Source organism: Camponotus vicinus, unplaced genomic scaffold (assembly GCF_025532165.1).
Source record: "Camponotus vicinus isolate PSW18456_S1 unplaced genomic scaffold, iyCamVici1.0 SCAF_7, whole genome shotgun sequence".
Taxonomy (NCBI): Eukaryota; Metazoa; Arthropoda; class Insecta; order Hymenoptera; family Formicidae; genus Camponotus; species Camponotus vicinus.
The window spans coordinates 15,226,657-15,252,952 of record NW_028141979.1 but is presented as its reverse complement, the minus strand read 5'-3'; the positions used below and the strand labels follow the sequence as shown (position 1 = coordinate 15,252,952).

Here is a 26,296-nt window from a genome sequence, read left to right as displayed (position 1 = left end):
CAAATCTAATAAATGCATTATTCATATTAACTAACAATTATTATTATTACTCTCATTACCAACCCCTTTTCTGACCTCCTCATATAACATACACATCTTATATTAATAAAATTACTAGCATCTCTTTAACTAATTCTTAAATGAATTATTCATTATTTAAAAGCATTTCTTATAAGTAGTATTTTAAATTTGGGGACCGAATTTCTCCAACGGGGAGATGAGATCTAGCAGAAGACCCTAGATCAGGCCTGGCCCACGAACTATAGCTCGTGCTTCCCCGCTTCCCCTTTCATTGGCGCGAGACACGTGCACGTACTGTACATGCTGACAATGAGTGTAGAGTGTTGACGAATATGTGGAATAAGGAAGAGCGCGCGAGAGTGACAGCCTTATAGAGGGGATAGGTGGATCGAGGGACCTGAAAGGAAAGACGGGAAGAGGCAGCCGCGAGAAGAGGGGGCATGTTCTCCTCCTCTCGTGCTCTGTGGACGCCCACGAGGCCAGGCCTGCCCTAGATCTAGCAGAAATTTTTCTTTTCTCACTCTTATCTTCCATCCAATAGGCTACAAGCATAAACCAACATGAAACTAAGAGAGACACACTTATACGTCACCTATAATAAAATGCGAATTTGAGAGAGAGAGACATATATGAATCATCTATACAAGCGAGACTTATACATAACACTTGGGAAAGACAAGGACTGATATAAGGAAATCCTTAGACTTATACGTAACACTTGGAAAAGACAAGGACCGATATAAGGAAATCCTTTTACATATATATTTCTTTTATTATACAAACTATATAAAAATAATGAAAAATATGTCTAAAAGATTAAGGAGAATCTATTTATGTAAAAATCATGATAAATGACCAATAATTTAAATAATCAATTATTGTAAATCTTTGGAAAAGATCATTTATCGTAATTTATTATAACTACTATAATGTATGTAGGACACGACCTTGCAAGCAATGCATTCAGAGAATCAGTTAATACGTATTCCTAGAAAACTTTCTCTTAAAGACCACCCAAGAAGTTCGCAAAAATCCCTTTCATAGAATAAGCCAAGGAATTTGTTCTTAAAATTCTGTCTTTAAATTACCCCTATCATTCAATTTCAAAAGTGTATAAAAACACTTCCAACAACGGAGGAGCAGCATTCTCATAGATTCACTCTAGACTTAGACTCATTCAGATTCTCACTGTCTTTCAAAGTTCAAATTCAAACTCGCACTGTAAAACGCTAGATCAAGTCAGTTCAGAATAAAGAATTCAAATTTTAAACAAGAGTATACTTCTTTAATCATCATCAGTGAAGAAAACCCAACTCAAAGTAGTTAATTATCTTGGGATTTTACCCCCTTAACCGCAAGAAGAACCCACAACTAAGACGTTCTGTCGAACTCATAAAACTTATTGGAAGATCCTGTCTCACGGGACCAACTAATCGAAGTTACCAGAACGTGACAATAGATACATTTATTATTAATATAGATACATTTACTATTATGTATTGATATTTATTTTTGCATAGGTATTTATTCTATCTTCTATGATACATATATGACGGAATTCGCCATAAAAAAAAATTAACCGTCTACGGTTAATTTTTGGAACTCTGAGGCTCCTCTCGCAAAAGATAGAAGAGATACGATCATAACAGTTTTCGAGTTAATGCGCTCTTTGACCGATAAGCCGTGACTCGCGAGATCTGTGCCTCGGCCTTATATACTGTCTTAGATGGATCCCACTTTCGGGTTAGGCGTTCCTTTTCGCCACCTAACGGCGAAGTGTGAAGTTCGTGGAAGTATATGAATAATCCAATGGATATCTTTGCTACTTGGTGAATATACACTCACACAAAGAAAAGGGGCTACTAAATTTTAACAAAATTTTTTAACATCTTTTAGTGGCAATAAATCAGCAAAAAATCATCGTATTGATATGAAATAAAGCTCAAATTAAAGTCCTCTTAAAAACTAGAAAAACCAAATTTGAGTTACAAAAAATGTTTTACAAAATGACGAATGCTGAAAATAGACTTTGAAAAATAGAAAACAAATATTTTTAAACTGCTACATTGCTCAGGAAAATCGGCTCCGTGCAAAAATGTTTTTAAACTTATTTATTTTCTTAACAAATCCATATTTTAATAAATTTTCTATGACCTTTTTTGATAAATTTATACCGTTTCGAAGAAAATGTTACAAAATAAAACTTTCCTTATAAAATCTGCAATTCAGAAACAAATTATCATGGAAAACTTTTTCAAACAGAAATTAAAGTGTAACTCGATCCAAGATACTTTACATAGAGATAGACGATCAGATTTAAATCTTTCCTCAAAACGATATAACTTTATCAAAAAAGATCGTAGAAAATTGATTAAAATATGAATTTATGAGGAAATAAATGAGCTTTTTAAAAACCCATACATTTTTGTACTAGGAAACAAAAATTTTTGTAAAATTTTTGTATTAGTTAAAAAAAATTTGTTTCTCATTTCTCAAAGTCTATTTTCAATGTTCATCATTTTGTAAAATATTTTTTGTAACTCAAATTTGTGTTTTTGCTTTTTAAAAGAAATGTTCGGGCTTTAATTTGAGTTTCGTTTCATCTTAATACGATGATTTTTCGCTGATTTATTGTTATTGAAAGATGTTAAAAAATTGTGCTAAAATTTAGTGGGCCATATTTGTTGTGTCTGAATGTAGATATGTGGATAATATGTATATATCTAGTGGAGTAGATATTTCTGGTAGCTACTTAGTGATATAGATATGTGGATGTTATATATTGTTCGCGGGTGAACGCGGATTGCCGCGACAGCGCAGAGTTTTTAGGCAACGCGACGAGGACGACCACAGACAGTTTCTTATAACTAGAAAGACTCCACATGACACGTAATTTTTTTTGTATTTTTGAGTTTTTATTTTAGACACCACAATTATAAGTTAATGAAATATATAATACTGTACAAAACTGAAGACCGATTTATCTGCCTTCTTTACAGATACTCAAGCGGTTTTAGCGAAGCAGTTTTAACGAAGCGGTTTTAGCGAAGCGGTTTTAGCGAAGCGGTTTAGCAAAGAAGCGGTGCGAGCAAAAATTGCGAGACTGCTAGGCGATCAAGTGCGGCGCCCATTATATAGCGAGCTGATTTTGAGGCCCTTTGCGACGTGGGCCAATGAGTTTAATATTTTGGCGGTGACTTCAGGGCGCCGTGTGTAATTGGCCGCCGATGGGGTCTGACGTATACATTTTTGTGATTGACATACGCGAGATCTTTTTCGATCAGCTGATTGGCGATCAGCCGATCGTGACGTATGGGCGCGCATGCGCGTGCGCTGCGCTGATTTTGCCGACGGTTGACGATGTTGTTATAAATGTTTATGACAAGCGTTTCTTATGCGGTGAAAAAATGAGAGATAAGGCGAACGGTCGAGTTTTTCTAACGCATCGGAAACTCGAGAAGATTCTTGATGTCAGTTAAATTCGAATTAGAGAATATTATTAAATACTAGTTTTGCCTATGCGAATTTTTTAATCGGGATGATTTTTAGGTTTTTCGAACATATATACATTTATTAGTTATCTATAGAGGATATGGATCTCATATATACATTTAAACATTTAATAGATATCTATTAGATAAATTTTTCCGTGTGGGTAGCCCTTATAGTCTGATAAGCAATTGATATAAATATCTTTATAATATTCTCTCAATCTTTTCAGAAAATTTTTATTTTCTATCACTTAAATGGAAAAAAGTTTTATCTCACTCTCTTTCTTCTCTTTTCACAAGATGATAACTGATTCTGTTAATTAAGATATATAATATTAGTATTATGTTAGAACAGATATTGCAAAATTCAATATCTACTACGTTCGGTAGTTGTTAAATGTCAAATCTGTGTTTTTATACAATAATAATAACTTAATTGTTTAATATGTCATTTCTCTTCCTTATTACACTATTATGTGTGTGTATGTGTGCGTGCGCGCGCGTCCGTGCGTGCGTGCGTGCGTGCGTGTGCGTGTGTGTGTGTGTGTATTACTTCTCTTCCTTGTTACATTATTCCGCACTACACTTTTATATTTTTGTGATACACCGTTTCTAAAATATTAGATTTCACCCCCAAGAGGTAGTTTTTAAAAATTGTTATTAAACACTAAATTAATCTTTCTACAAGTCATAACTAAGAGCACAGGTTTTATATTTTTGTGGTACACCGTTTCTGAAATATTAAATTTCACCCCCAAGAGGTGGTTTTTAAAAATTTTATTATTATAAATTAGTTTTTGTAGAAATCTTAACTAACGACATAAGTCCCATATTTCTGCGACGCATCATTTTCGAGATATTGTTTTTCATCTTTAAGAAGTGGGTTTTTGAAATTTGCTTTTATAAGGGATGATTTTTGAAAATTGTTATTATACGACAAATAACTTTTTTTAAAAATTTTATTTAACAGCAGAAGTTCTGTATTTTTTTACGGCTCCGTTTCTAAGATATTAAATTCCACTCCGAAGGGGTAATTTTTGAAAATTGTTACTGTACGATAAATTAATCTCTCACACGTACGTACACACATACATATACATATCACACGTATGCACGCATATGATTTTGTCTCTTAAAGCATTGTACATATCGAAGCAATAATTGTATACGCATGGTGTGAACGCCGCTTGAAGGACAAACTTGCGTGTGTGCGTGCGAGCATATGTACGCGAGTCCTGCATCTGGAGAAGAAAAATATCACAATTCTGATATTCGATCATCATTTCTCAGGATTGACTGCACCGATTTTATTCAAACTAGTCGCAATCGAAAGCTTATATTCACATTATATCATAAAAGTGCCGTTAGATTTTTGATTACAGCTTTAGTTTATTAAATATCTTAATCGAAAGTTTAGTAGACCCCAAATTCCGGATAAGCTACTTGGTAACGCCGCGTCGAGAACAGTCTCAATGTTCAGATCTCGTTTTTCTTCTTTTATGTACTTGGCGTCGCGGCGCTACCGCGTCGCTTGATTATTTCGGAAAATTGAATCGTAATTATATGAAACTTATTTTGTTAATAATTTTGTAATAAACGATGGCTAAAACTTTTTGCAAATTAGTTAGAATGTTGTCCTCCACAATATATGTCAAAGTCATTGAAATCGGTGAAGTTGTCCCTAATATCGATGTTTACTTTTATTCTTACTTATCTTTCCTTTCAAAACGATTTTGAAGATTAATCTTTAAAAAAATAGAAACCGAAAAGGAAAATTATTATAATGAAATAAAGGTCCGTTAGATAAAATCAATAAAAAATTAGTTAAAAGGCTACAAGGACCAACGCAATGGTGGAAATATGCAAAAAATAATAAAACGGTTATTACAATAAAATAACCATATGAGAAGTCAATAACAAATTAAAATCCCTTATTAGACTGTACAAGGATCCGGTATCTAAATTCCACCACGCGAATGTCATTTATAAAATTAGTTGTTTAGACTGTGATGCTTCATGTGTGGGGCAAACTAAAAGAAAGTTACTGACCAGAATTAAAGAACATCGTTCTGATATCAATAAATCTTCTGGTTCTCTCTCAGTTGTGTCTCTTCATAGATTGAACGGACATGAGTTTGATTGGGAGAATGTTTCCATTTTGGAGGAGGAACCTAGATATAAAAAGAGGCTAATTGCTGAGATGTTACATATCTCTGGTCAGAACCATGGCCTTAACATTCAGAGCGATACCGAATTTTTGGATAAGATGTATTTGCCCATTATAAAAAAATGTTCGCAGTAATTATTTGAAATTTTTCCTTCGTTCTGTCTTCTTTCCTTCTGTGACGTTTTGTTCCTCTCCTTCCTTTCCCTTCTCTCTCTCTCCCCCTTCCCCCCCCTCTTTTTGATGTTTCGCGTTCTGTGCTATATGTGATCCCCATGTGCCTCAGTTCGGCTCTGTTGATTGGAACGTTAAGTTGTGCTTAACTTGCTCTCCCTTTGTGTTCGATTTTTTGATTTGAGATCACTTTCAAATTTAGAGACCGGTATGTGATTTTATTATATTAACTTTACTCTTGCTTTATATGAAGGTTTCTCTCAAGTAGTTTCCGGATTGTTTGTTAAATTATTGCTCTGTCTTGTTTTTCTTTTTTAGAGTGTCAGATTTTTAAGCTTTTACTCGCACATATTTGGACCATCAAGTTTCCAACTGGTCATCGATTTATGCATCTTTGACTGTTTTTTCTTTTGGAAATGGTCATGGACCTGTATGTGGGTTTTCCTTCCGGTTTTTTTGGAGAGGATCATCTCGTTTTTAACGGTATACTGGTGGTATGCGGTACGAGCTTTCGGGTTTTCTGTGGCGATACGTTAATGCGATGCGTTCTTTCCTTTTTTGTGATTGACGGTTTAAATTTTCCGTTATTGTACATATATTTGCTTCCGATTTTTTGACTTTGCGTTGTTCCGAAACTTATTTACATTTCTCCTATGACCGTTAATTTTAATTTTATCTTAATGTTTATTATTCTCTTTGTTAGTCGACATTGAAAAGGATCCGAATTGGATTGAAACGCGGCGTTTGTCATGTTCAAATTAAATAAACATTTTCATATGGTTATTTTATTGTAATAACCGTTTTATTATTTTTTGCATATTTCCACCATTGCGTTGGTCCTTGTAGCCTTTTAACTAATTTTTTATTGATTTTATCTAACGGACCTTTATTTCATTATAATAATTTTGATATTACTCAGGCGAATTATGAGTGCTCCACAACTTAATTTTTTTAATTTTTTTAATTTTATCGATCGATGTTTCGGAGGCGATGTGAAGCAATGTTTTAAGAATTGGATTGGTTTCAACAAAAGAATTATAGCTACTAAATGTAAAATTTTTTTCTTGAGGGAATGCAAAAGAGTCAACTTGGTTCCGCAACATTTATTTAAATTTACCGATAACGTGATTTCATTTTTTGATGACAATTCAACTTCTTTATACAAAAACTTTGTGCGTGGTTCTATTAGGCGGTTGTTACAGATTGAAATTTATGACGCGTTCAGATTGTTACGATTTCTACAACATAATGTACTGCGATGCTCTAAGATTCTGTTTAGACGGGTCCCGGTTCGTATTCTTAATGAATTTATCAGGAGACAACGTTCCTCTCTTAATCATTTTAATATTGTGGAAAATAAGAGAATCAATAACAAACTAAAATGGATCGCTAAAAAACAGCCGGATTTCCTTCGTCCTAACGTACCTCTTATCAAATATTTTTGTTCCGTCCCCCCCCATCCTCCCATGAATCCTTACAAGCGAAAGTTAAGATCTTTTACAGGTTCTTGCCCTCATGAACAGCACCCCCTTCCCACATTTTCCTTTTCACCCACTCCTCAACCTCCCTCTCATACTCCTTTTAATGTACATATTAATCCCAAGAATTTTCACATGAAAGATAATTTATCCCTTGTTAATTCGGTTAATAACAATTGGTTTGTAAATTTGTCCAAGACCGATATTCCTCAGGAAGTTCAATCCCTCTTACAATTGGGAGAGAAATTTTGTTTGCGTTCCCTTCCTAATTCGCAACATTTTGTATTCGATTTCATTAAAAATATTGAACATAATATCTCCAGTTTGGATCAGGAAACGGCTAACAATATTAGATGTTTGTCAGTCCAGACTCTTAATAAATGTCTATTATCCCCTCCTCATTTTTCAGATCTGGACTCTCGTTTGCTATCCTTAACTAAAATTACAAAAAAATTCCTTTCTGACCATCCTGACATCATTGTCACAAAAGCTGATAAGGGGAATGTAACTGTTTCTCTTGATAAGACCGAATATTTTGACAAGATGCATGACCTCCTATCAGACCGGAACACGTACATGGTAGTGAACCGCGACCCGACGAATAGAGTCATCTCCCAGTTGAGGGAGTTGTTACAGCGTTGGCGTAAAAATGATTACATCTCTAACGGTACTTATAGAGCGCTATTGAGTACAGATGGGATCTTACCGCGTGCCTACGGACTGCCAAAGATCCATAAGAAAGATTGCCCGTTACGTATCATCATCTCTTGTATTAATAGCCCTCTTTATTCGCTAGCGTCTTTCCTTCACAACATGTTAGACAAAAATTTACCTAATCCGAATAGCCATATTGCGAATAGCTTTGAATTGATTAAAAGACTTAACAATGTGTTCTTAGATGATTGGTACGATTTGGTCTCATTGGATGTGGAGAGTCTTTTCACTAATGTTCCATTAGATTTGGTTATTGGAGGAATTGCTAAAAGATGGCATTTAATTAAAAACAACATCAACATTCCTTATAAAGAATTTTTGATTGCTTTAAATCTTATTATGGACTCCACCTACTTCCAATTTGACAATGTCATATATAAACAGATTTTTGGCACTCCCATGGGATCTCCTCTCTCCCCGATCTTAGCGAATATTATTATGTCTGATTTGGAAGACAGAGCAATTTCGTCTCTTCCTGTTTCCCTTCCCTTTTATGTTCGCTACGTTGATGATATTGTTCTTGCTGCTCCTAAACAATACATCCAACATATTTTCCAGGTTTTTAATTCGCTTCACAATAGACTACGGTTTACCATTGAATATTCAAACAACAACAGTATAAATTTCCTGGACACAACTATCATAATCAACAATAACTATATTGAATTTAATTGGTATAGGAAACCGACTTTTTCAGGAAGATTTCTATCATTTTTCTCACACCATCCTCTGTCACATAAAAAAGGAGTTATCATTGGATTGACTGATAGAATTTTTAAACTGTCACATCCACGGTTTCATAATGAGAATTTTTCTTTTATTATTTCGACCTTATTAGGCAATGGTTATCCTATTAAATTTATTTTTCACACTATTTCTCAAAGATTAAAGTTTTTAATCTCTGACGTGAACAATAACGAAACTGCTCTCACTCAATCCTCCTCCTCTCTTATTCCTTTCTTCACCATTCCTTTTTCCTCAAGTTTTCCAAGAGGTTTTGTTTCCAACATCAAGAGTTATGCGAACAGAAGATTGGCATATACAGTCAATAACAAATTAAAATCCCTTATTAGACTGTACAAGGATCCGGTATCTAAATTCCACCACGCGAATGTCATTTATAAAATTAGTTGTTTAGACTGTGATGCTTCATGTGTGGGGCAAACTAAAAGGAAGTTACTGACCAGAATTAAAGAACATCGTTCTGATATCAATAAATCTTCTGGTTCTCTCTCAGTTGTGTCTCTTCATAGATTGAACGGACATGAGTTTGATTGGGAGAATGTTTCCATTTTGGAGGAGGAACCTAGATATAAAAAGAGGCTAATTGCTGAGATGTTACATATCTCTGGTCAGAACCATGGCCTTAACATTCAGAGCGATACCGAATTCTTGGCTAAGATGTATTTGCCCATTATAAAAAAATGTTCGCAGTAATTATTTGAAATTTTTCCTTCGTTCTGTCTTCTTTCCTTCTGTGACGTTTTGTTCCTCTCCTTCCTTTCCCTTCTCTCTCTCTCCCCCTTCCCCCCCCCTCTTTTTGATGTTTCGCGTTCTGTGCTATATGTGATCCCCATGTGCCTCAGTTCGGCTCTGTTGATTGGAACGTTAAGTTGTGCTTAACTTGTTCTCCCTTTGTGTTCGATTTTTTGATTTGAGATCACTTTCAAATTTAGAGACCGGTATGTGATTTTATTATATTAACTTTACTCTTGCTTTATATGAAGGTTTCTCTCAAGTAGTTTCCGGATTGTTTGTTAAATTATTGCTCTGTCTTGTTTTTCTTTTTTAGAGTGTCAGATTTTTAAGCTTTTACTCGCACATATTTGGACCATCAAGTTTCCAACTGGTCATCGATTTATGTATCTTTGACTGTTTTTTCTTTTGGAAATGGTCATGGACCTGTATGTGGGTTTTCCTTCCGGTTTTTTTGGAGAGGATCATCTCGTTTTTAACGGTATACTGGTGGTATGCGGTACGAGCTTTCGGGTTTTCTGTGGCGATACGTTAATGCGATGCGTTCTTTCCTTTTTTGTGATTGACGGTTTAAATTTTCCGTTATTGTACATATATTTGCTTCCGATTTTTTGACTTTGCGTTGTTCCGAAACTTATTTACATTTCTCCTATGACCGTTAATTTTAATTTTATCTTAATGTTTATTATTCTCTTTGTTAGTCGACATTGAAAAGGATCCGAATTGGATTGAAACGCGGCGTTTGTCATGTTCAAATTAAATAAACATTTTCATATGGTTATTTTATTGTAATAACCGTTTTATTATTTTTTGCATATTTCCACCATTGCGTTGGTCCTTGTAGCCTTTTAACTAATTTTTTATCGAAAAGGAAAATTTGTGACTTTATTTGATATGTTTTTAGGTGATTACAGCACGATCAAATTCAAAATGCCAAAAGACGGAGTCATGAAAAGGAGTTATATTGAACGGACGCGTAAAAAAGAAAAATGCCATCGTCTTTTTTGGTTTGTTTAATCATTGTTAAATATAATCATTTGATATTCATAATTTATTTAAATAATGTATGTATATTACCATCATGTTAATGGATTATTCATAATTAAATAGTTTAATTAATGGATTATTCATAATTAAATAGGTTTTAATTAATTAAAAAAAATGAATAATAAACTATCAGCAAATTGCATATGTTTTCTTTACAATATTTAGATAAAATGAATAAAATATGTTTTATGTAGATAAAATATATGCACATCTAACAGATACGTTCATTTCAAAAAATTATTTAAATACTATTAAATGTATAAAAGTTATTTTAAAAATATTTTTAGATGAAAATTAATGTATTATTCCAATAGATTTCATTTTCTATACTATAGATATGCAAAAGAATCGTTGTATCAATTTTTATTTTTTGATTAATTGGACGAAAATTATCGTTGTCTGAATTCATCAAAATTATATCAATGTTTATCTTTATTTTACATGTATTAATGTGATTATTAAATATTTATCCAATTTTTATAAAATTAAAAAATTGGCAAGTAAGAGCCAAGGTAATTGCGCGGTAATTGGAGCGCAAAACAAAAAAGAGAGAACATCATTTTTTTCTTTTATTTAATAGTCTTATTTGAAATAATTGGCTTTTATTATAATATGTATTAAATATGAACGTTTCGAATCAATTTTTCATTTTGAACGTGACATTAATATTGAGCGTTAAAAAACACTAGACAATAATATATGAAATTACTTTAATCATTTTGTAATTGACATGCATGTAGAAAACAAAATATTTCGCAGTAATCTGGCGATACATTCTCCCGAACAATTCCAATCATTATATTAATGCTATTATTGTGATATTTTAACATAATTTAAAAAAATTTCGATATATTCATATATTTAATAAAAGATAATGATGTAGAGATTTATTAAATAGAAATTCAACTCTAGAGATAGGAGAACGGCTCATCAGATCTCGCTATTTCCGCTCAAATTAATGACAATAATGAGTTAAGACTTAATAATAAAAAATATATAAATCTTATTCTTGGCTGCTGAATCATTAACACTAAAACAATCGAGGAAAGGACAAACGCAGTAGACTTATATTTTCGGTAAGTTATCTACTATTGTCACAAATGTATCGTGCAAGCTCTCCGTATCATTCTGCAGATTCAGATTATTTTTTATCGCTTAATAAAAAACAACATCTTAGTTATGAGTCTTTTGCCAAAAGAAATATTCTATCTAAAATCTCAGACTCTTCCCAAGTAAATTTATGGTTAAATTCGAGTTGTGATTTATTATGAACGAGAGCCATGAGGTTTCTATGGATGTGGTCAGGTATTTAGATGTTCGCTTTTTTAATTGCCTACTAGTTTGATCGATATAAGACACCTCGCAATCCTTGCACGAGATTTTATATACTAATTGTTACATGAATATGCTTCGATATTGTATCTTTACGAACTTTAATAAAATCATGAAGTTTATTGCGGCTAGTATAGGACGATCGTGTCAAGATCGCGAAGAACTCCTTTAAAGCCAAAAAAATTATGTATACATACATATAAGACATCATAAAATATGAAGGGAATTTATCGAATGGTAACTCTTATTGATCAATAATTTTGTTTAATTTTCGGTAAATAAAGATTTCAGTTCTTCTCAGTTGTTTCCCATTTCAATAGTATTACGTTGAAAATGTAGACAAAGGGTAATTATTGTCCAAAAGAATACTGATTATTATTAAAATTTTTTTTGATGGAATTTCAGATAAAAAGACACGACAATAAAAAGGCACGATCCATCAATCCAATTGTTTCTCTCTATATGAGTGATTTGATTTATAATTCAGATATCTCCCGAAAAAGATAATTTATGATACCAATTGAACTCAATTTAATTATTGTCTTGTATTATGTTCACGATTATAGTGACATGAAGGTAATCATGTTTATTATTCACTCCCTCTTCCTTTGTGAACTAAAACTAAGATGAAGAGTTGAAGACTTCATTGAATACGGAGGAAGGAACTGTCAAAACAACCTTTACATACCTATAATAAAACGGTAAATTGAGAAAAATATATCTAATTGCTCTATTTCCTAAATCTTGCAGATTGATATCTGTAGTAAATAATGGAAGATAAAGAGAGGAGAACCCATGGGCATTTTGTTGTTTGTTTATATTTTTTGTTGAAAGTAGAACTTACAATTAGAATGAACCGCCAGGAACTTGCGAGGAATGCTGTATTTTTCTTTTATGAAACACCGTCTTTACAAAATACTATCTAATGCCAGATCTAATAGTCAGAAACGTTATTAAATCCGAAACATATTTCATGCACATATTGTAATGAAAGCAAGTGTTTTGAAATACACTAACAAATAAAAGAAAAAAGAAGGTGTTTTCTTTCCTTCCTTGCACTCTAATTATCTTGATTCTTACTTACTAATTTTTAATTTTTTAATTATTGTTCTTATTTGAATCAATTTTTTATTTTAATTTTGATACTGATAGAAATGAAGCATTATTTTAATTTATTCTTTCATTGTATTAAATGTAACTTCGATCTTATAACACAGTTAGTGTAAAAAGGGGATCAATGTTTAGAAAACAATTATTAAACGAATTTACAGATTACATTTTTAAAAAACTGTATTATTAATAACATTATTTCATCGCATATTGACCAATGTGTATTTATACCAGAGCTCGGCAAGAACTGCACATTTCGGCCGATTTTCAGCTGGCTCCGCCTAGCGCGTCCCCCCTTACCTCGCCGTCCCGCGCAAAGCCTACGAGCCGTTCGGCGCTCAGGAGCGGGCGTATGGCAATAGCTTTCCACGTCACCCATGAGGTACTATTGTTGACGCGTTGTTTTTTAAGTGGTATCCCCAGTAGGCCTAATCCACTGATGACTAAAACGACCCTTTAACTAATTGCACGGAATTATAAATAATAATTGATATGATGAATATTTATGACTTTCGGGATTTTTTACAAGCGAGATCAGGAACATTAATTTGCATATTGCATGTAGCAAGTCGCATAAGACGTGATAAAGAATCGTCGCTTAAAGAAGAACGTTTCTCATTCTTTCTTCTCAAACTTCATTTTTGATAATGAAGTCTCGCACAAATATGTGGATCCGAATATAGAATAAATTCGGAGTCCGAAATCGCGAAGCTTGGGATAGGATGATTTTGATAAAATTTTATAAAATTCAGCACCAATTTCTTTAACCGTTTTCAGAGAAATAGAACTTTGTAAATAACATAATTCATCTTGTAAATCAAGATGCTGTTCTTCGATTGACGCTGTAAGAGGATTCTCGAAAAGAATTAACTCATTTCTAAGTTTTTCGAAACAGGTAAAACGCGTACCGAATTCTTCTATAAGACAATCTACGAAATGAATATATTTTTTGAAATTACAGCTACTACCGTATTCTTCGAGAAGAATCTGGCAAGAAGGGAAAAAATGAAAAATATCGTTATTTAAATGAGATTTGAATAACTGTAATTTTCTTCGGAAAGAATCAACATGACTAACTAACTTGGGAAATATTTTGATTAGTCTTTTGCAGCTTTAAATTGAGAAGCCTAAGTTGATTAGTCATGTCAGTAATAAATCCAAGTTCGCAAAGAAATGTGATATCCTCTAAAAAAGATATATATTCTTGAAATTTTTGATTGTTCATTTCTTGCAAGAAAAGGAGGATCTCTTCTCTTATTGCAAAAAATGTTTCCAAACATTTTGCAGCATTAAGCCAACGTACTGGACAATGAAGTGGGACATCTGTGTGAACAGCATTATGTTCATTGAGAAATAATTGAAATTTCCGATGAGTAAGAAATTTATGTCCACCTTTAATTATATTAATTATTTTAGTCACAGTCTCCATAGCTGTTGACAATTTAATAACTTTACCGCTTAATGCTTCCTGATGAATTATACAATGTATAATAGGGATGTTAAAGTTTCGCTGCTTTAATTGACCGGCGAATCCTATCTTCGAACCTGTCATAGCTTTCGCGCCATCCGCCGTAATCGAAGAACATTTACTAAAATCTACATCAAATTTTTTAAGCGAGTCTTTAACTGCCAAAAAAATATCAAGAATCGTCAATGTGTCCACTATGATTGAGAGAGTTTAAAAGACTCAACACTGATCAACGTTTAAAACAAAAAACCTCGTAACAGTCGCTACCGCGCTTTGCAATTGTTTTCTAACGTATATGGCATATACCATATGGCTATGACAGGTTCGAAGATAGGATTCGCCGGTCAATTAAAGCAGCGAAACTTTAACATCCCTATTATACATTGTATAATTCATCAGGAAGCATTAAGCGGTAAAGTTATTAAATTGTCAACAGCTATGGAGACTGTGACTAAAATAATTAATATAATTAAAGGTGGACATAAATTTCTTACTCATCGGAAATTTCAATTATTTCTCAATGAACATAATGCTGTTCACACAGATGTCCCACTTCATTGTCCAGTACGTTGGCTTAGTGCTGCAAAATGTTTGGAAACATTTTTTGCAATAAGAGAAGAGATCCTCCTTTTCTTGCAAGAAATGAACAATCAAAAATTTCAAGAATATATATCTTTTTTAGAGGATATCGCATTTCTTTGCGAACTTGGATTTATTACTGACATGACTAATCAACTTAGGCTTCTCAATTTAAAGCTGCAAAAGACTAATCAAAATATTTCCCAATTAGTTAGTCATGTTGATTCTTTCCGAAGAAAATTACAGTTATTCAAATTCTTCCTTCTTGCCAGATTCCGAAGAAAATTACAATTATTCAAATTCTTCCTTCTTGCCAGATTCTTCTCGAAGAATACGGTAGTAGCTGTAATTTCAAAAAATATATTCATTTCGTAGATTGTCTTATAGAAGAATTCGGTACGCGTTTTACCTGTTTCGAAAAACTTAGAAATGAGTTAATTCTTTTCGAGAATCCTCTTACAGCGTCAATCGAAGAACAACATCTTGATTTACAAGATGAATTATGTCATTTACAAAGTTCTATTTCTCTGAAAACGGTTAAAGAAACTGGTGCTGAATTTTATAAAATTTTATCAAAATCATCCTATCCCAAGCTTCGCGATTTCGGACTCCGAATTTATTTTATATTCGGATCCACATATTTGTGCGAGACTTCATTTTCAAAAATGAAGTTTATAAAGAATGAGAAACGTTCTTCTTTAAGCGACGATTCTTTATCACGTCTTATGCGACTTGCTACATGCAATATGCAAATTAATGTTCCTGATCTCGCTTGTAAAAAATCCCGAAAGTCATAAATATTCATCATATCAATTATTATTTATAATTCCGTGCAATTAGTTAAAGGGTCGTTTTAGTCATCAGTGGATTAGGCCTACTGGGGATACCACTTAAAAAACAACGCGTCAACAATAGTACCTCATGGGTGACGTGGAAAGCTATTGCCATACGCCCGCTCCTGAGCGCCGAGCGGCTCGTAGGCTTTGCGCGGGACGGCGAGGTAAGGGGAGACGCGCTAAGCGGAGCCATCTGAAAATCGGTCGAAATGTGCAGTTCTTGCCGAGCTCTGATTTATACTATGATAAATCTGAATGAATGGAGAGAGAAAAGAAAGAAGGGAAATTTTAAGAGGAGGCACGTACTGGAAGCCTAGATACATTCGTAGCAATCCATCCGTAGCAATGGCATTGATGTATCTGTGTAGGGCATTTACACACTTTGCAGCCCAACATATAATTGCTAGAAAATAACATTTGCAGACTAGAAAAATATGTGAGATGCAAGTGATTGAATAGGGAATCCAAAATTTTTGATCTTATGACTTTCAAAAATTCATAAGCGAAATTATCAGTTCACAGTCTCTCATCGTTTCCTCAATCATTACACCTCTACATTTTTTATTTTTACATAACATCATTTATTCCCAAGGCATATAACCATATCACCACTAGCTTTAAATTAGTTAACAAATAATCAGATGTATATTTGGATATTCATTTTAAATTACATTTGGATATTCATTTTAAATTATCATTCAATGTCGTTTCTCTCTTTATGAACATCCTAGACTTTTCATTAGATAGTATTTCGGAAAGATAGTGTCTCATAAAATAAAAATGCAGCATTCCTCACGAGTTCCTGGTGATTCGATTCATACTGAATTTCACCTTTTTTTTACTTTTATTGAGAATTTGTGTGTCCCGCCGTAATCTCATGTGTCCTTCGTACACATGGCACAAGTGACATTATCTGCATTAGCTTATCGCTTTCACTATTGCTATTGTCCGCCACATGTATATGTGCTTTGTGTACTATATCACGTGTTCCTTATATATTTTGATTTTACTGTTAAAGTCGAGTATTTTTATAATTAATACGTGTTCCTAAATTTATTCAAATTTATTAACAACTTTTAACGAAAATATATATCAACAAATATTCGATATTTCCATGAATTCTCCTCTTCCTATCTTCTATTCATTGCGGATATCAAGATGTGGAAAATAAATATCCCTAACAACACACATATCCAAAAGACGTCCATAGAATATCTAGAGGACAGCCAAAGGATATTTTATGTCTGGATGTCCTCTCGATGACCTTTGGACATCTTTTGGACATGTGTGTTGTTAGGGATATTCTTTCAATTGGATATATTCTTTTTATTATAGGTATGTAGATGATATAGTTTTACAGTTTCTTTCTCCATGTTCAATTAAATTTTCAATTCTTTTCATTCAAAGCTTTAGTTCACAAACCAAGAGAGGATGAACAATAAACTTAATTTTCTTGATGTCACTATAGTCGACAATAATTTAATTAAATTCGATTGATACCATAAACACATTTTTTTCAGGAGATATCTGAATTATAAATCAAATTATTCATTATAGAGAGTGACAATTGAAATGGAGGATCGTGCCTTTTTATAGTCATGCCTTTTTATTGTCATGCTTTTTTATTCGAAATTCCATCAAAAATACTTTAAGTTAATAAATCAACATTCTTTTGTAAATTGTGGAGAGATGCTTTTGTGCGGACAGCAATTCTCCTTTTATCTTATTTTCTACGTTCAGGAACCATTAAAATTTTTATTTACCTAAAATTAAACAAAATTAATGATCAATGAGAGTTGCCATTCGGATAAATCCCCTTTATATTTTACGATACTTTATATAGGGTGTCTGGAAAGGTAAGGTCAATCGAATAGGAGGTGAAAGAGGAGCATGAGTAGAACACGTAATGTAAATAAATTATTTCGTATTCGCTATGGTTTAGAAAATACAGCGCTTTATAGGGGTGCATAAAAAGTGTTGAAACCCCTTAATATTTCGAAAAGTACGCATTTTCGAGAAAAATGTTTTATACAAAAATTGTAGGGTTTTAAGTGAAGCATTACACAGAAAAATTAGTATGACCTTGAATAGTGTTCCCAAGGTCACGCCGGCGGTACCGTAACTTTCAAGCCTCATAACTCAAAAAATACCTAACAAAAACGTATTTTATTATACGGTTTTGGAAAGTTCTCGGGATAAGCTACAATAATATTCAATAAAAACTGAGGATACCCGTTAAAAATTTTTAGGTTATCTTTACGTGACCTTGAGAACGCTATTCAAGGTCATACTAATTCTTCTGTGTAATGCTTCACTTAAAACCCTACAATTTTTGTATAAAACATTTTTCTCGAAAATGCGTACTTTTCGAAATATTAAGGAGTTTCAATACTTTTTATGCACCCCTATAAAGCGCTGTATTTTCTAAACCATAGCGAATACGAAAAAAATTTATTTACATTATGTGTTCTACTCATGCTCCTTTTTCACCTCCTATTCGATTTACCTTACCTTTCCAGACACCCTGTATATTATACAGGGTTTACCAAAAGTGTGGAAACCCTTTAATATTTCGAAAAATACGCATTTTTAAAAAAAATGTTTCATACAAAAGTTATAGGGTTTTATGTGGCGCATTACACAGCAACATTATTATGACTTCGAATAGCGTTGTCAAGGTTATGTGAAGGTCACCTCCAACTTTTGAAATGGGACACCCTATATGCTTTTACATATTCTTGTAGCTTATCTCGAGAGCTTTCCAAAACACTATAATTAAGTTAGTTTTCATTAAGTACTTTCCGAGTTATGAGGCTTGAAATAATTTCTTAATTTTACATAAACCATAAAATATCTAGTAAAATATTCATTTTTCTATTATCCTACCTTAATACTTTTATGTACAAAATAATGAGAGGAATCAATTGGTGTAAAGAAAAAACAGTTGTTTTAAAAAGAAAATATGTAATTGTTAATTGCAAATTGCATTTTTTTTTTAAAAACAACTATGTTTTTTCTTTACACCAATTGATTCCTCTCATTATTTTGTACATAAAAGTATTAAGATAAGATAATCGAAAAATGAATATTTTACTAGATATTTTATGGTTTATGTAAAATTAAGAAATTATTTCAAGCCTCATAACTCGAAAAGTACTCAATGAAGAAATACTTTATTATAGTGTTTTGAAAAGCTCTCAAGATAAGCTGCAAGATAATGTAATAAAAAATATAGGGTTCCATTTAAAAAATTGAAGCTGACCTTCACATAACCTTGACAATGCTATTCGAGGTCATAATAATGTTGCTGTGTAATGCGCCACATAAAACCCTATAACTTTTGTATGAAACTTTTTTTTAAAAATGCGTATTTTTCGAAATATTAAGGGGTTTCCACTTTTGGTAAACCCTGTATGTATATAGGGTGTCAGGAAATTTTTCGCAGTGCCGAAATGTAAAGGTAGATTGGTTCAAATTAAGAAGGAAGGTCCTATACTATTTTGCGCAATAATTAACGAAAAATTAATTAAAGAAGATCGGCCAATGCGCGTGGCTAGAAGTGCGTGGCGGTGAAGGCGGTCTCACTGTAACATAATGGCGGCGCGCGGCAAAATGGTGATTGGGGAGGGGAGGAGCGATGAGTGTGTAGACGCGCGGCGAAGGCTCTTTCCCTGTGAGACCGCCTTCACCGCCACGCACTTCTAGCCACGCGCATTGGCCGATCTTCTTTCATTAATTTTTCGTTAATTATTGTAAATATCACAAAACAGTGGAGCACTTTCCTTCTTAATTTGACCCAATCTACCTTCACACTTCGGATGTGCGAAAAATTTCCAGCCATCCTGTAGAAACAGCGCGGTATCCCGGTATATAGCTGTCTCGCTCGCACTCTCTCCTTCGAGCGTCGAGTGAGAGAGACGGCTATTGGAAACTTCTAACTCGGTATCACGTCTTGTAATGCTTTCTCTCTCGCTTTTGTGCTGTGCGCGAAGGACGCAACATCGGAACGCCTCACTACTCTAGCCCCACTTTCTCCTTCACTGCCCGGCCCACGTACGTGCGCGCTTCGCTTGTGTGAGGTCTGTGAGCGTCAACACAAACATACCGTAACATCATTCCTGCCGATGTGTGTACATAGCAATTTTCTTGGCTTTAAAGGAGTTCTTCGCGATCTTGATAAGCGATCATCTTATGCCAGCCTTAATAAAGCTTCATAATTTTATTAAACTTCATAAAGATATAATACCGAAATATATTCATGTAATTTAGTATATATTTCGTGCAAGGATTGCGAGGCGTCTTATATCGATCAAACTAATAGGCAACGAAGAATGCGAATATCTAAGACTGGAACTATGTATATCCAGAAATCTCACAGCTCTTGGTAATAAATCACAACGCGAATTTAACCATGAATTTAATTGGGAATTTTATTAAGCGATAAAGAAAAAGCTTGAATCTGTAGAGTAATATGAAGATTATCTCAATATTTTTATGCACAAAATAAAGAGAAGATTCAATTGTAAAGAAAACACATTGTATAGTTGTTTTTAAAGAAAAATATGTAGTTTGCAATTAACAATTACATATTTTTTATTCAAATAATATAACTGAAAAATGAATATTTTACGAGATATTTTATGGTTTACATAAAATTAAGAAATTGTGCCTGGAGCGGCACTGGATGTGGGGTGTCGTCGGGATAACTCAATAAAAGCGTCGAGTATTTTTTTTATTTTCAAAAGGTTTATTTTCCTTCATGTAACTTCCTGAATACATTCGCTGTTTATTTATACAAGTCTCGGGTTTTTTTCTTCAGCCTCTTCCTTAGTTCCGTTAGACTTTAAGTACTAATAAATTTTCCTTTACTAATCGTCGCGTTAAATAGCGACTAGCCCTTCTACGCACTCGTAAATGATTAATTTTTCATTAACGACTGTCTGCCGCGCGTTCGCGGTGGACGACTTTTATTCGCTCATCTTTGGCAAAATTTGGGATTCGATCGCCTAGCAACATGACCATATAAGGTTATGATGAATTTTTGTGGCGGTCAAATCTTAATGCAAGCGAAAGCTTTTCAAAGTCGAAACCCTTCGTTTGCACTTTCGCGTTTCCGGCGAACTTACGCGTGGTTTGCTAAGGTGGCGATTTTACGCGATTCGCGAATATATACTATGTTCTCTACGCGTTTTAAAAATAAAATTTATATCAACAGAAAAATAAAATTTGTCGTTTAGACTATAACAAAATTATTTCAAGCTTCATAATTCAAAAAGTATTTAACTTTATTATAGCGTTTTGGACAGTCTTCATAATAATTTACAAGAATATGCAATGAAAAATAGGGAGTTCCATTTAAAAAAGTTGAAGTGACCTTGAAAAGATCATTCAAGATTAAGTCTATTTTCATCATGTGACCGCCTCCAAATGCAACTTTTATCTAAAATATTTTTGTCTATAACGAGTTAACGAAGAGATTCAAGTGCATTGTTTAAAATGGGACAACCTGCATATTGTATTCTATCTGTATGTCAATTGCGAAATGATTAACATAATTTTATATGTTATCTGTATTTTATATGGTATTCTCTAACGCTCAACATTAATGTCAATATTAATGTCATATTGAAAATGGATAAAAAAATGGTTCGAAATATTTATATTTAATGCATGTATTGTAATGAAAACGAGTATTTTAAAATATTATTAAATAAAAAAAAACAAATGAATCTCTCTTCTTCTTTGCGTTTTAATCATTGTATCTTGATTCTTACTTGCTTTTTTTAATTTTTTCATTATTGTTATTATTTGTGCTAATTTGTTATTTTAATTTATCCAATCTTATAAAGAAAAAATTGTGAGTTTAATTGCAATTCATCGAAGATATTAATTAACAATATTTGTCATTCATTAATTGTTTATTTGTTCAGCTTCATCCATCTGATCGATTATATGTTAACAAACATGATGCACGGAGTGTTATTAAACACATATAGAGAGTTTATTGAAGTTCTTGAAGCGCACACCGCATTTATACCGGAAAATACATTGTTAGATAACAACGTTATTGACACCATTTTAGAAGAACGTCGTCCAATGTCGCACACTATTCAGGTATGTTTGTTCAAGTTCTCACTTTACATATAGAGAAAAGATATTAGCAAATAAAATAATTTAAAAATATTAGAATAACAATTGCTTAAATAATGTATTCTTAGATTAATCAAATTTATTTCTTCAAAATTGCTTTGCGAAAGCCAATCTCTGAACCGTATGGGGTAAAAAATCATATACTGACTGTGTTCATATTACTATCAAAATTTAAATGATTTTTAGAATATGAATATTATATATTATATTATTTTTTAAATTTCAATTTCATTTTTGACAAATTTAGTTATTATTAAAATGAAAAAATTAAAATTAAAATCAAAAAATGAATTTAAAAAAACAAAGTTTGAAAATCATGTTTTTTTATTGGTGTTACGTCCGGCGGATTCCACGATTCTTTTCTTTCCTCGAAATTATACGATAAATATTGGTAAGACCAACTCTTACTCGTAGATATCTGAAACAGAGAATAATAAATGAAATCTGACATTACGCGGATGACCAGTCAACTCAAATTTTTTACTATAAAATCAAAATCGCATATGTTTATAGTTGGTACGTCCGGTGAAATGTAAAACCATTTGCACTCAAGCGATCCTCAAGTACCACGTCAACAATAGGCATATATAACTCTGTCTCTTGCAGTAAGAAGCAATAAATAAAAAATAATACTAAGAGTGACCAATAGTTATAACTTAAGATTTCTAAAACAAAAATTGTAATTACAGCTGTCACGTAAAAATCCAAGTGCTTCGCATGTTTATAAAATGTTTGCATATGAAATTCTTCTATTTAACAATTCAAACAAAAAGCATATTGCATCTTGGAAAAATTATCAAAAAGAAAATTAAACAATCTTTGAGTCAACACATACGTTTGGCAGGTTACCTGACTCATGAGCAAATTCTCATGAACAGTAAATTAGTCATCTTACTCTCACTCTTCACTGGATGAAGTTAAATCTCAAGCCAGAGGAGTTCAATCAATTAAAAAACTAGAAAATGCCCCTCCTTCTAAAAATCCTTTTACCCTAAGAAAGGAGCAATTGAAGTCTTCTAATTCGTCTAAAAAAGATTCCTACTATCTAGTGAGGAGGAGAAGCAATGACTTTAACAATGCGAGCACAAGTTGCGTCGATGCACTCTTTTTCTTAATCACAGTCGAGATTCAGTTACAGTTAAATACAGAATTTTGAGAATTCAATCTTAATCTGATTCAAATTATATAGCCTCCGGGATCCTTTCTTGTGTCACGCAATTGAGCTATTAATCCGTCTTAGCGAAAATGTTTTATTAAGATTTAATTGTGCATTGTAAGTGGATATTTATTGAAAATCTTTTAGTGGAAATCTCCATTAGCCAGCTCTTCATGTTATAATTGCAAAGCTCCGACCTCAACCATTGCAATGTTATCAACGCACTCATTCTTGTGATGCCAACGAGTAGTGAGTAAAATTGAGTAATTTTTATCTTCCCCCTTCCACATATCTTATTATCTCACCATTTAAATTGAAACATTTCATCTTTTTATTTATTAACTTCTTATTTTTCTCTTAATCGCCTTGAATCTCCGAAAGATGGTTCTCTATTAACTCCTTGATTCTTATTTCCCTTTAGTTGCTTTTTCTGATTTATTCAGCGAGAATTTGTATAGTTTTCCATCTTTATATCTCGTTTCGGCCTTTCCTTATATATTTTTAACTCTCCATTTCTATTTATTCTCTTTTATTTTCTTTTAATTTCCCATCTCCTTTATATTATTATTTTTTTTTCTTTATATTATCACTACTTTTTGGAAAAACCTTTGAAGTAGATGAATAATTTTGGACTCAGACTTGGGGAATCACTTATCTTAATTTTATCATTGTATTTTAATTTTATTATTGCATTATAACTTAGATCTGTATGTTCAGGGAATTTTAAAAAATTTTGATTCTAATTATACACATATGCGCAACCGACGAATTTTTATTCTTCCTTTAGTGAGTAAGCTTTACTCATACTTTTATTACACTTGCATATTTGATTTTTATTTCATTTCCTTATATTTTATTAATTATATATATTGGAATAACCAGTCAGAACCTAACTCTTAACGTAAATTCCTCCCAGTATATTCCGACTGATGACCTCCGACCCAATGTAACACTCGCGGAAATATGACACACATACACACACACACACTCAATCACATTCACGCTTTAAGAATATTATATGTTATATCACGAATCTCGATAAATTTTTGCCATTGTATTGTTTTTAAAGTATATGTTTTTAAGTAAACTATGAATAAAATTTTAATTTTGTGATTAGCTTATTACTTTTTCTAACCCGCTCCCTTTCCTGAATCTCGAGATCGGGCAGGGTCCCGTCCCGATCAAAAGGGATTAAGTTCCTTACCAAAAAGGGACCGCCGAGCGGATAGGCCTAAGACATTCACAGAGTTAAAGGGACCATTTCGGTCTCTGATCTGTGCCCCTAACGGTCCGCTCAACCCAATATACAGAGTGTCTGGAAATTTTTCGCACATGCGAAGTGTGAAGGTAGATTGGCTCAAATTAAGAAAGAAGGTCTTCTACTGTTTTGCGATATTTGCAATAATTAACGAAAAATTAATTAAAGAAGATCGGCCAATGTGCGTGGCTAGAAGTGCGCGGCGGTGAAGGCCGTCTCACTGTAACATAATGGCGGCGCGCGGCGAAGCGGTTATTGGGGAGGGGAAGAGCCTTCGCCGCGCGCCTACACACTCATCGCTCCTATACAGGGTGTTTCAGAAATAGGCAAAACTTAGGAATGTATTTCTAATGCCAAGAAAAGAAAAAAAGTTATATCAACATAAGTCCGGAAATTATATGCAACAAAACATTTAATAAAAAAGTATCCCTAAAAATAATTTATAAAAATTTTCCCTCAAAAATTAATTTGCAGAAAGGATATAAAATTTTACAAAAAGGTGTTATATCCCTGTTCGAAAACCATACAAATTATCCCGGTTCAAAAATTCACATAGGCAAGAATCAGCATTTTATAATTCGAGAATTCGAATTTAACGGGCATCAAGAATCTTCTCGAGCCTTCAGAAAAACTCGACCGTTCCCGTTATCTCTCATTTTTTCATCGCTTAAGAAACGCTTGTCATAAACGCTCACAATAACATTGTCAACCGTCGACAAAATCAGCGAAGCGCACGGGCATGCGCGCCCATGCGTCACGATCAGCTGATTGGCAATCAGCTGATCGAAAAATACTGCGCGCATGACAACCACAGAATTTTCAACGTCAGACCTCATCGGCGGCCAATTGTACGCGGCGCCCTGAGGTCACCGCTAAATTATAAAATTTATTGGTCTACGTCGCAAAGGGCCCAAAATTCCGCTCGCTATATAACGGGCACCGCACGTGGGCACCTCGCAGTCTCGCACTTTCGCTAAACCGCATTTTTCGCTAAACCGCTTTTCGTCAAACCGCTTCGCTTCGATAAAAACCGCTGTGTGAAAACCGCTCGATTATCTGAAAGCAGATAAATTCTTCAGCCTTTGTACATTATATATATATATTTTTTCGTAAATTAATTGTGGTCTAAAAAATAAAAAATCAAAAAACAAAAAAATTACGTGGTGTGAAGTCTTTTAGTTTTAATAAACTGTCTGTGGTCGTCCGTTCGCGCTCTCAAAACTCTTCGCTGTCGCGGCAATCCGCGTTCACCCGCGAACAATCCCTCTAATAAAACCTTACGAAGGTAAAAAAAATACGCCAAGTACATAAAAAATCATTCTCTTTGACGCGCCTTGAGAGATTGGATTTTAGAGGGATCTCCATATTTTACATCATTGGACTATAATTTTCAATCTTTATCTCTACGACTTTTATTTCTTTGGACAACGTGTAATTTTCATATTCGGATGGATTCAATGAAGGATTAAAACGATACACATTTTCTCTCCAATTTCTTGTATAGCATTTATAATTTTGATAGCGAGGTGACCTGTGCTTTCTTTACAGCATTTTATAGCCATACATTTTTAACACTTCATTAATTTTTCTTATACATGCGTTTACCGTTTCTGACCGTTTTTGACCGCGTTTATTTTCGACCATTATTCTTGCGTTTCTTAACAAAATTTTTAACCGTTTTAAATGTCCTGACCTTCTTTGTTAGACTATAGCGCTCGCTTTTGTAATTGTTTGCGTCATACTATATTGCTTCGAATTGTTAAGGAAGGTACATTGAAAAGGATCTGTATAGGATGGAAACGTACGTTTGTCTATTTGCAATTTGTTATTTGAATTTTTTTT

General features: G+C 33.2%; 2 protein-coding genes across 7 annotated transcripts in view; both read left to right on the top strand.

Moving 5' to 3' along the window:
- Positions 1-26,296, top strand: part of LOC145974574 (dynein axonemal heavy chain 6-like) — a 424,968-nt gene that overhangs the window by 235,396 nt on the left and 163,276 nt on the right. For 5 of the 6 annotated variants that reach the window (XM_083104479.1, XM_083104480.1, XM_083104482.1 and 2 more), the window contains exons 7-8: positions 10,423-10,525; positions 21,821-22,004. In XM_083104479.1, coding sequence (XP_082960605.1) covers positions 10,423-10,525; positions 21,821-22,004 — 287 coding nt within the window. Of the gene's footprint in view, positions 1-10,422; positions 10,526-21,820; positions 22,005-26,296 lie in introns of those variants that run through there. The other variant, XM_083104484.1, reaches the window with a different exon arrangement.
- On the top strand, positions 5,778-9,479 carry LOC145974988 (uncharacterized). Its single transcript, XM_083105116.1, has 2 exons — positions 5,778-6,058; positions 6,169-9,479. The coding sequence occupies exon 2, from the start codon at positions 6,777-6,779 to the stop codon at positions 9,477-9,479; it is 2,703 nt and encodes a 900-aa protein (XP_082961242.1). The 5' UTR covers positions 5,778-6,058; positions 6,169-6,776.

Bases quoted from the DNA above. Each gene is read 5' to 3' on its own strand.
- LOC145974988 (XM_083105116.1), top strand. From the start codon at position 6,777: ATGAGTGCTCCACAACTTAATTTTTTTAATTTTTTTAATTTTATCGAT.